Source organism: Cucurbita maxima, unplaced genomic scaffold (assembly GCF_002738345.1).
Source record: "Cucurbita maxima cultivar Rimu unplaced genomic scaffold, Cmax_1.0 Cma_Scf00002, whole genome shotgun sequence".
Taxonomy (NCBI): Eukaryota; Viridiplantae; Streptophyta; class Magnoliopsida; order Cucurbitales; family Cucurbitaceae; genus Cucurbita; species Cucurbita maxima.
Genome location: NW_019272018.1, coordinates 2,323,065 through 2,334,690, shown reverse-complemented (window position 1 = coordinate 2,334,690; position 11,626 = coordinate 2,323,065). Strand labels below are relative to the sequence as shown.

The 11,626-nt window shown below is 37.0% G+C and overlaps 3 protein-coding genes across 3 annotated transcripts; 2 read left to right on the top strand and 1 right to left on the bottom strand.

The window, feature by feature from the left end:
* The first annotated feature begins 1,536 nt into the window (after nt 1–1,536).
* On the top strand, nt 1,537–3,611 carry LOC111498585 (seipin-1). The gene is made up of 2 exons (XM_023149881.1): nt 1,537–2,317; nt 2,845–3,611. The coding sequence occupies exons 1-2, from the start codon at nt 1,556–1,558 to the stop codon at nt 3,529–3,531; spliced, it is 1,449 nt and encodes a 482-aa protein (XP_023005649.1). The 5' UTR covers nt 1,537–1,555; the 3' UTR covers nt 3,532–3,611.
* A 1,729-nt stretch (nt 3,612–5,340) lies between these two features.
* On the top strand, nt 5,341–8,338 carry LOC111496831 (WRKY transcription factor SUSIBA2-like). Its single transcript, XM_023147362.1, has 5 exons — nt 5,341–5,580; nt 5,901–6,059; nt 6,600–7,432; nt 7,517–7,675; nt 7,746–8,338. Exons 1-5 carry the CDS (start codon nt 5,341–5,343, stop codon nt 8,320–8,322), a joined length of 1,968 nt encoding a protein of 655 aa, XP_023003130.1. The 3' UTR covers nt 8,323–8,338.
* Nucleotides 8,339–10,857: 2,519 nt separating this feature from the next.
* Nucleotides 10,858–11,602, bottom strand: LOC111498671. The gene has a single exon (XM_023150007.1). The coding sequence runs from the start codon at nt 11,432–11,434 to the stop codon at nt 11,120–11,122; it is 315 nt and encodes a 104-aa protein (XP_023005775.1). The 5' UTR covers nt 11,435–11,602; the 3' UTR covers nt 10,858–11,119.
* Between the last annotated feature and the right edge of the window lie 24 nt (nt 11,603–11,626).

Genomic DNA, 11,626 nt, shown 5'->3' with positions numbered 1-11,626 from the left:
TTTTATTATTACTATATTATATTATTATATTATTATATTTTAAAATTTTGGTAGTTACTCACATCATTTTTATTATTATTATATTATTATATTTATAATAAATTTTGAATTACACTTTACCGTTACTCACATAACTTTTTATTATTATTATATTATATTACTATTATATTAAAATTTTGAAATAAATGAATTTAGAAAATTTTCTTACTTAATTACTTTTAATCTCCACCTTCCATTATTCCTAACACAATCCAATGGTCAATATTCAATCCTACATTTTGCCACTTTTCTCCTCTATATAAACTCATCTTCCCCACATTTTTAAGATATACAACTTACATACATTCTTCAATCCTCATTTGTTCAAAGTCTCCATTGTTTATTGCTCTCTCCAAGCTTACAAGTTTATTTCTTTTCATCTTATTCTTGAGAGGGATTATTATTATATTGTGAGGAAATAGTTGTCAGTATCCCAAATTGTAAATCTACTCTTTGAGAGAGTTGTGGTATGTTATTATCAAACTCAAATACTTGTATCGGTTTGATCCTGCGTCGTTGAAAGGATTGAGTTTGCTCTTGAACTCGTAAAAAGAGCGGTGTACCGGTTTGGCTCTGATCCGTGGAAAGAGTCGGAAAAGTTCTTTATTCAAATTCCCAAGAGGCGCTTGGGGAGTGGAGTAGGTCGAGTTTGACCGAACCACTATAAAACTACGGTGTCATTTTCTCTAACTCTTTCCTATTTAATTTCAAGATTATTATTATGTTTATTGCATGTTCTACTTGATTATTGTTTTGACTTGAATTATTTTGCTTTAGTAATTATCATCTTCTACTTATTTGTAAAAAGTTTTATCATTAAAAAAAATTAATCAAGTTTAAACACTTTTATCGTTAAAACCCTATTCACCCCCCCTCTAGGGTTGCCATACCGATCCAACAGTGATCTTGATTGGTTCATGACAATGCTTAAGGAGAACAGAAGTACGACTGTTACACTATGCAAATGCAAGTAAGCACTTTATGTGGTTTACAATTTACTTGTTGTTTAACATATAAAACGGGGGCTTCTGGGTTGCAACTATGTGTCACGGTCGATACTTTTCGAATCGTGCATTGTCGTGATCTTAATACCATGACAAGCTTTGAAGAGAACAAAAGTACGACTGTGACACTATGCAAATGCAATCACTTTCGGTGGTTTGCAATCTACTCGCTTAAGTTTCAATAGATTAAGCCTGCATTGAAAACACTTGCTCTGAACGATATCCTATTGACAAAAGAAACCAAATCAAATGGTAAGAACTAAGATTATATTTGTGTATCGATTTAGTGATACAGCCTCGTTTGAAATCTAACTTGGGTGAAGGTTCATGATTCTTAACATCGAGTATTTAAGATATCCCTACTCGATTATAGGGACAAAATTGTAATTTAAGTCAAAATTAAAATTATAACCATTTTTAAGGTTTAAAATTAAGATGGAGTGTTATTTAAATTTTAATTGCAATTTGATGAATGAGAATATTTGTGCAAAAAATAATTTTTTTAATCCAAAATGTTTGCATGGAATAAAATTAAAACAAAGGATAAGCATTTATGCATGAAACTGAACTCCTTTTGCCAGGTGGCAAATGGCAAACGCCACGTCATACACCCTTCACATGCATCTCTTACACGTGTGAAAACCACCACATTTCGTCTCTTCAAAATTCCTACCTCTGTTTCCCCGTCTCTCTCGACTCTCGACCAGGCCGCCATGGATCCCGACGACGAACTCCAAGAATCCGGCCGCTTAATCGCGAAACCCTCCGATTTATTCAACAAAATCGTATTCATCCAAGCGGATATAATCTACCACGCCATCGCCTTCCTCATCGCTCCAATCTCCACTCTCCTATCCCTAATCTCGGAATCATTCCACCGCGCAGAAGAGGCGAAATCAACCGTCGAGTACGCCGTCCGAAAATCCCCCTCTGCCGTGGCGTATCGGGTGAGGCTGGCAGTGAGGAGACTGAGTTACGGCCTTGTGGCGGCGGCGTTCATGTGCATGGTAATGACCCTGCTTCTGGCTACAGCGGCGAGTGTGAGCGCGGTGGCGATTAGGTTCTGGATCGAAGAGCCAGTGGCAACGAAGGGGAATTTGAACTTCGATTACACTGTGGCGCGCCCTAGGGCATTGTACGGAGTGGATTATAGAGGTGGAATGAAGACGAAGAAGACGAAGAATTTGGGGATTCCGGTAGGGCACACGTTTTCTGTATCGGTGATTCTTTTGATGCCTGAATCTCAGTTCAATCGGGCGGTTGGAGTTTTTCAGGTAATTTTTTTAATATTTATTATACGTAATTTATTTCTCTGCATTTTTTTTAATATTTCAATAATACTCTTAAATTTAAAATAAATAAATAAATAACTCTTTAATTTTTTTTAAATTTTATTGTTAGTTTAATTTGAGATAGAAACTGTTTTAAAAAATACCCTTTAGTTCTAAAAAAATTTCATAATAGTATTTCAAAAATACCTTTTTATTACTATTTTAAAAAAATATATTAACAAAATAAAAAAATTGACAAAAATTTTAAAATATCGTTAATACCTTTTTTTTCCATATAAATTATATATAAAAGTTTTCAAAAAAAGTTATTTTTAAAAAATTAAGGGTATTTTTGAAATATTTTTTTAAAAAATTAGGGTGTTATTGAAAATTAATTTATTTTTAAACATTAATGAAATTTTAATGTTTTTTTTTTAATCTTTTAAAAGTTTAGAAAATAAAACATTTTATTAGTTGTTTTACTTGAAATTAAAATTATATTTGGGGATATAAATACTTTTACTCATCAGTTGAGTGCAGAGCTAATATCAACAAATGGGAACATAATAGCCGGTTCAAGCCAACCCTGCATGCTCCGGTTCAGAAGCACGCCGGTTCGGTTCACACGAACTTTTCTCTCGGGTCTCCCTCTACTCTTAGGACTCTCAACCGAATCTCAAAAGCTAACCTTCCCTGTTCTAAAGCACAAAGAACAAAGCTACCAACGAAGCGGAGCCATTCAAGTTACTATCACCCCTCGCATCGGAACCTCGGCCCTCCCCGAGCTCTACGAAGCTCATATTCTAATAAACTCGAAACTACCATGGACGAAAGAGTTGGTCCATCGATGGCGATGGACTTGCTTTCTATGGACATCGTTCTATTTTTACCTAACGTTTCTAGCGATCTTCGTGTACTTTTGGAGGCCGATCGTGTTTCGTGCAGTGACGGTGGCTCGTTTCGGTTTTGATCGAGAAGCTTCGATGAGCAAGGAAGTGGAGAAGTCGTTCGATGAGATGGCCGAGGTAACGGTGGAGTTGTTGAGGAAATGGCAAGAGATGAGGAGGAAGAGAAAGGCTGCATTGTTCGGGTACGACGAAGATGTTGGGTCGACGTCTGCGTCGAGCATAAGTTGTAGTAGAGAGTATATTGGTTCTATTTTCGAGGAAGATGTCGGGGACTCGGAGTCAATGGTTCTAGAAGGTTGGGAGGAGTAGCTTATGGTTTTGTAATTTTGGAACGGACACAATTGGTTAACACCATTGGAAGCTTTCTAGCTCCAAAAACCATTTAACTATTTATTTACTAACTATGTCACGCTAATAAGGTAAGTGATCTTACTATACGGTGATTACGGTGATATTTTGTACGATGATATATGCCTTGTAGTTATGGTATGATATGTGAGATATGTTTATGAAATGTCGGTGGTATGTTATCTTGACATGTGTTATGAAATGATGTGTTGATCAAGATATGATATATGCTATGGTGTAACACGTTTAACGGTACAAATATGTTGTGACGTGCATGATACGTCGAAGGATATGTTATGTGCATTATATGAATGATACGAGAGTCAACTCCGATACATACCTTAAAGACTATGTTGAAAGATGATATAATATGAAAAGAAAATAGGAGGTTGTTTTACATAATAATGAATGAAAATGTTGGGACTTCATGCATTATTGTGTGTTCATACATCGGAGAATATTCATCTTCTATGATGGACACGTACACTACTAGGTAAGAAAACAATCGTTAGGTTTATTATAATGTTGCGAAAGTCACTATACTTAATAGGTGTTCGACATCAACAACTCCTAGAGAATACTCGCTCGTGTGGACTGTGTGTTGAACAGTGAATCCACATCCAATTAATCTGTTTAGAATAGCTGCCAAAGGAAATGTAGACTAACATGATTGTACGTGTTTGCATCTAACCTCAACCGTAGAGTCACTTACGTTAGAATAGAAAATGTTTTCGAACACGTAAGTCCACGATAGTGTTTTAAGATGAAATTTAAACGCTTATTTCCTCACAACAAAACTATTTGGAAAAATGTTGTTATTTAGAGAGAGAGAGAGAAAGAGATGGTTACACAATGACAAGAGATTCGGAAAAAAAATAGTTTGTTGTTTTGGATATTGTTTATTTTAAGGTTTGTGTTGTAAAGTTTGTGGACTTTAATCTAACAAAATTCAAATTTTAATAATAATAATAATAATATTATTGTGTGGATACCAAATTAATTTTTTTTTTCTATTTTTAAAATTTCTCTTTCTTCATTATTTCTAGGATCTCATTGCTTAAATAATCTTTTTAACTATATATATATATTTTATAAAAAATTATTACATTCTAATTTTCAATTATATTTCATCCCGAGTCAATACGTTTTCAAAATTTTTATTTTAGTCCTCCAAATTTAAAAAATAACAGAGTGCACGTTCGAAGTCTTAGTCCATGATTCTTAGCTCGAGAGCTATACCCATATCAATAATAACAACAGGGTTTCAAATATGAGTATTAGTATTTCACACGTACGTGCATGAATGGTACTAAAGATTGAACTTCTGATCTTTTGATCGATAAATATTTTTCTTTGTTGAACATGTCGAGTTAAGATTTGAAACGTTGACTTTTTGATCGGGATTGAACGTTTTTTTTAATTTAATAACATGTCGGTATAAGAATTGGAAGAGGTAAGATTTGAATCGATAATATAATAAAGTTTGTAAAGAAAAAAAAGAAGAAGATCTTATGAATCTATTTTAAGAAAAGAAATTACACCTAACAGAATTTACGCTTATTTCTATCTTCCTTTCAAATTTACTTATTTGTTTTTTTTTCTTTTTCCATTTTGAACCAATTTTTTTTTACTTTTTTACTGTTTTATTTTCTTTGAATGTCATTGAAATTTGTTCATCTTCTAGTTGAAAGGTATGATTTTTACTGCGACTGAAGCTGTAAAATTATGTTAAATTACCGTTTTTACTCTGTCATGAAATGAATGCAGTTCATGGAGGTCTATGGCGAGCACAGAGCCTCTAAATTTGGTGATGATGATGTTCTTGTGGATGTCAATGGTGGAAGCTTGGCTGACAGACGAGCTTCCAAGAGAGGGAGAAATGGGTTCAATATCGCCATGGCTCGGTGCCCGTTGGGTTCGTCGATGGTTCGATCTCCTTTCCTCACAATTCCTTCCGGGTTTAGCCCGACCGTGTTGCTTGATTCGCCGATTATGTTGCTCAATACCCATGTGAGATTTCTTGTTTCTTCTTCTTTTCTCGTAATTTGAACATCTGATATTGAGGAATGATCAGATCTGGTGAACAAATGAGCTAATCGGGAATGTTTTGTTATTGAAATCGTATGGATCTCTTGTTGGGTTGTTGAGGAAATCTTAACCGTAGAGGTATTTGATCTCGTTCTAGATTGAGTTGATGTTTGGAGGATGAATTTTTCGAACTCGCTAGGGTTAATAAGAGTTAATGTAAATGATAAAAGGTTTCGAAGAAATGGATTTGATTGATTTATGAACTAATAGATTTGATTGGATTGGATCGGATGTTATGTCAGGATATTTTATCTCCAACAACGGGAAATTTTCCGATACATTCCATAAAGGATGAGAATTCGTTGTTGAATCCTATCATGCTTGAAGATGGGAGTAGCTATGGCAGTGAGGATTCGTACTACAGGTTCACACCTCGTGGGGAGCTTCGGTTTGAAAATCAGGTAATCGATGCTAATATTTCTTTTATACGCTATAATTTTTTCGAATGTGTGAACGAGAAGGCATTACTTCTCGAGTAAGATATGACACTGAGTCATGCATGAATGAAATAAGACCATATCTAAATAAGAAACATCTCGAGGACAGGCAAATAGGGTAAAGATTGACTTGAAAACGATAGTTATACTAGCAGAGTGTAGTTTCTAACAATTCTATGTGGGATGATCTCGAAAAAATTTTGTGCGGATAACCAAGACAATTAAATAACATGATCGGGATGCTAATGATTGTTATATGGTTTGACCCAAATTAACATATATGGACTTCTCAAGTAGAATTATAAGAATTGGTATAGTAATGATACTGCCTCTTAAAACACGACTTATCCCGAATTAAAAACCTTTAAATCTATTTCAAAATCAATCTCGAGTTTATCTCTTAGTTCTTGTTCTTGTCTGAATTTTTTTTTAGAAATATTGAGTATTAAATATACTCGAGTAGCTAACCAGAATGATTCATGGTTCGAACTTTTGCTCGTTCAGGAAGGTGAAACGGATCATCGTCAAGGGTTCGAATCAGAGAAAACACTGATGGATTATGAATTGCTAGCTGATTTTCCCAAAGAGGATTGTTCTGTATTAGAACAATATGAACTGGGTTCATCCTCTACTGATAAGAACAATGTGGAAACCTGTCTTTCCTCTGTAACTCATAATCATGACATTGAGCAGCCGCCGCCGCCGCCGCCGCCGTTAGAAACAGAACACAAAGGGTCTTATGTTCCTGTCGGAATGCTAAAAACATCAGAAGATGGATACAACTGGAGAAAATACGGCCAGAAACAGGTGAAGGGCAGCGAATATCCAAGAAGCTATTACAAATGCACGCATCCAAATTGTATAGTAAAGAAGAAGGTGGAGCGATCGCTTGACGGTCAGATCACAGAGATCATATATACCGGCGCTCATAATCATTCTAAGCCGGACCCCACTCGCCGGGCTCTGCTTGGATCAGTGCTAGCTCCAGATGATGCTCCGGACACCGGCGAAGGCGGTGGAAGCCGCGCCAAACTTGAAGGTGGACTGCCATGGCGGAACAGCCCCTATGGGGTGAAGGATTGGAGCGTTGATGGGCTAGAAAGAACATCCTCTGTTTCAGCTGTGACAGAGCTTTCTGAGCCATTGTATGGGAAAACTGTTGGTGGGTTTGAATCCATTGAAACTCCCGAGCTTTCCTCCACTTTTGTTAGCCATGATGATGACGACGGCGGCGGCGGAGGAGGCGGAGGCAGCGGCGGTGGTGGAAACGATGATGATGAACTCACAAATCAGGGGAGTATTTCAGCTGATGATGCAGAGCCTGAGCTGAAAAGAAGGTAAAAAAACAACAAAAAAAACATCATGGGGTTTGTTAAAAACGTGTTGTGTTCATTAATTACAAGGTTTAATCATTGTTGCAGGCGGAAAGAGGGGATTTCCATGGAGACAAGCTTGGGTTCGCGCTCTGTTCGTGAACAGAGAGTAGTAGTTCAAATCGAAACGGAGTTCGACATACTTGAAGATGGGTATCGGTGGAGGAAATATGGCCAAAAAGTTGTGAAAGGAAACCCAAATCCAAGGTATAAAAACATTCAAATCCAAGCTAGAAATCGTTTTTATTATATTTTATGAAATGGTTTTGTTCTTCAGGAGCTATTACAAGTGCACGAGTACAGGGTGTTCAGTAAGAAAGCATGTCGAGAGAGCATCGCATGATTTGAAATGTGTAATAACAACGTACGAAGGAAAGCACAATCATTTAGTGCCAGCAGCGAGGAACAGCAGCAGCAGCAGCAGTAGCAGCAGCAGCAGTAGCAGCAGCAGCACCGCGCAGGCCTCCTCTGCTGCTGCTACTCAGGCGGCGGCGGCGCCGACAAGAAAGTCTGAAACACAAATCCAAGATCTTTCCACACAGTTTTATCCGACACCTGAATTCAGCAGCCATGAGTATCAGCGGTCGTTTGGAACAGCGCCGCCATTTTGTCAGCTGAAGTTCCCTCCATTGCAGACCGCCTTCCCTGCTTTGGACTTCCCCATTTCGTTGCCATTGAGCCAAAATCTCTCGGCTTTTCAGGTGTTCTTGGCTGAGAGATTCCTCACACCAAAACAGGAGCATGAGGAGGATAATATCTATGCTTCTTTTCAGGCAATGACTGATACTTCAAGTGAATCTTCTTCTTCCTCTGTTTCCTCTGTTTATAAGCAAATTATGGGGAAATTTCCATAGCTTTTTCGTTGTTAAAGCTCAGAAATCCATATAAAAGCTTGTTTTTCTGATCAATTTGTGGATTCTTTCAGCTAAAAGATGGCTATTTGGGAATAGACCATTAAGGTTATGAAGAAGAATGGTCGGTGGGAGGTCGTGAAGTCAGTTCTCAGGTGCCTAATTTGGTCGATATTGGTGGCTACCACCTCTCAGGTTAGATTCATGAACTGAAGAACATTATTGAGTTTCTTGAGCTGAACTGTTGCAGGTGAAGAAGTAAGGCCTGAGTTCTTCATTTCACAGTGTTTTAGATGAATCAGAGGCTTAATGTATTATGTAAGTTGTGGGATGAAAAAATGTAATAAAAGATTGGATCGTCATATATTTGTTCGTTCGTTGTAACTACGTTAATAGAAAAATAATAAATATGTTATGAGATGATTATACGTGATTTTGATATTCATTCAAATGTGTTATGAACTCTTATATGTGAGACACCGTCTTTAGTTTAGGAATAAAAGCCTTTTGTTTTGTGGATATGACTATAAATGGGACGTTCATAGATAAAATGAAGTTGACCCCATTATTAGTAGTTGAGTTCGGAAAAAAGTTTCCTTCATTAGCTTCATTGCTAGTTTTTGTTAACTAACACCACCATGCATGATCACGTATCCAAAACAATTGTTAGATTGAATCTTCGAATTTCTAAAAGAGATTCACAGTCCTGATCTTAAAAGGATGGTTAAGAATGAAATGTTTTAACAAAGAGAAATACATGAGATTAATTTAAATATGTGATATAAGCATCTTTTGTATACTAGAAAAAGATATGCATATTGTGTGTACATTGATATCTACAGGTTCCGTGCATATACTATTGTTTACACATCATCACCCGTTCTCTTTGGGAACCATTAAGATCAATTTCAAAGTATTGTAACAACTAACATTGAAACGTTCAATAATCAAGAGAAAAACCAACTCTCTCAATTCAAGTTGGCTTCAATTGATGGCGTTCAAACCTCAAGATAAATGTTGGAGACTATTTAAACAAGTAGGAATATCAGATATCTTAAAATTCCAAGACAAGAAGTCGAACATCACTAGTCAGATGCCCACACACGATTAACACAAAACATATAAATTATTCCTTCAAAAATAAATGCGATTAACTAAAATGACAGACACCATATGAGTGAGAATCCATAACTATAGTCATATGAAGATTCTAATTATTTAGATTTGTGAAAAGCAAACAAACATTTGGTCGCTTGATCTCGAGAATACAAGGATCTCGGGCACAAGTTAAGGCAACAACGAGCAAGAGTCATGAGTAGTCCTGACCGTAAAGATGGAAAATGGAAAATGGAAAATATTAAATAAACTAAAAAGTCTTAAGGTATAACGATAACATACACACACCAAGAACATAAAACCAAACAGCATAAGCAACATGTCAGGACATCAACATCCCCACACCCAAGTTTGAGAAAATTGGAAGGGTTTCTCCCAAATAGATGAGCAGAATTAATCTTAAAAACCTAGCCTGATAATAAATCTCCATCATTAGAATATGCTATTTGCTTATACCAACAGGTTTGTTTCTCTTATAAAAATCTAAGCTTCCATTCAGAAATATAGAACGTAGTCCACAAAAACAAAAACAATGCTTCTACCAGCAGAGAATTGTGGTGCAGATGCTAATTCTTTCAGGTTTCTCCTCAGAGTTCTAAAACGTGTCTGTTAGAAAGAGATTTCCACACCCTTATAAGAAATGTTTCGGGCCCCCTCCAATCGATGTGGGATCTCACAGTCTACCCCCTTAGGGAGCCCAACGTCCTCGCTAACACCACTTGGTGTCTAGCTCTAATAACATTTGTAATGCCCAAGCCACCGCTAGCAAATATTGTTCTCTTTGAGATTTCCCTTTTAGGATTCCTCTCAAAAGTTTAAAACACGTCGGATAGTGAGAGGTTTCCACACCCTTATAAGGAATGCTTCATTCCCCTCTCCAATCAATATGGGATCTCAAAAACACAAATACGTAAGTGTATACAAAAATATTGATAAGAAACATCTCAATTATATACAGCTTCTGTAGAGGATAGAAACTCAAAGGCACTCATGACATGGGACAAAGAAACAAGGCACAAACTTGTTGAAAAAAAACCATGATAATTGACAACAAAGAAACTCGGTCATTCATCTGATTCACAACTTCAGCTATCTTACTTATGCCAAACGGCCCAGCTTTCTCAACAGCTAACACAATTCAAACTACCATACAAAGATGATAGAATGTTAAAACATTTAACTTACATCAGGGAAGCCATGGCGACCACATATGGATTTATGATTTCGTCCCTTCATAGTTGGGTCAATCATTAATCAGTTCCCAGTAATCTACTTCCTAAATATCAAAACAATAACAGATATAACAGAATATATTCTGAAGTCATTAACATCTTAAGCCCACAACAATCCAAAAACAAAATTCTAAAGTTTATTTCTCACCAGGCCACTCGAAAATTCACTTAAATTAAGCATGATAGCAGAGCAATAAGAATATGAGCACCTCCATCGTTAACAGAACAACCATGATCATGTCTTCTTTTATGTAATATGCATAATTGCAAGCTCATATGTTTTACTCAAAACACCTTACAAGTCCACTTCCCATCAGCACCAGAGACAAAACATAGAGAGAACAAGATAATAAAGAAAAAGGGAAAAAACAAAAACAGAAACACCCAATACCATAGAATTGAGCCCACCCACCATTATCATCATCATTGATCACCCAGAAATTCGGATTTCTTCACTTCTTTAAGCTACCTCTCACACCCGGTTTGACCTTAGACCCCTCGGCAGCACGATCAACGTGGAGATTCGTAACCCTGTCCTCCTCAAAAGGGATTTTGGGGTGCTTCGACTCGTGATGAATCTGCATAGTCTTTACATCAGGCGCCGTAATCTTGCAGTGTGGACACTCGAACTTGGCATGGCCGCCCTTAACTTGACCGGACCGGTCAGCGAGACCGGCCTTTCCGCCGCCTCTATTGGTGGTGGCTGCGTCGATCTTCGCGGCGATCTCTTTCGCGGTGTGCTTCTTCGGCTTAGCCTTCCCCGTCATGGTTGATTGATTGTTGCTGTGCTTTCTTTCTGGGAAAATCAAATGAAATCGATCGTTCTTAAAAGAATTTTGTTTTTGATCGAGAGAGAACACGTTCCGAATTGGGAGGGGGGGATTTTTGACAAAAACAGGATTGGGTGGAGAAGAAACCCTAGCTAAGGTGAATCCAACAATGGCGTTTGCTTTATTTAT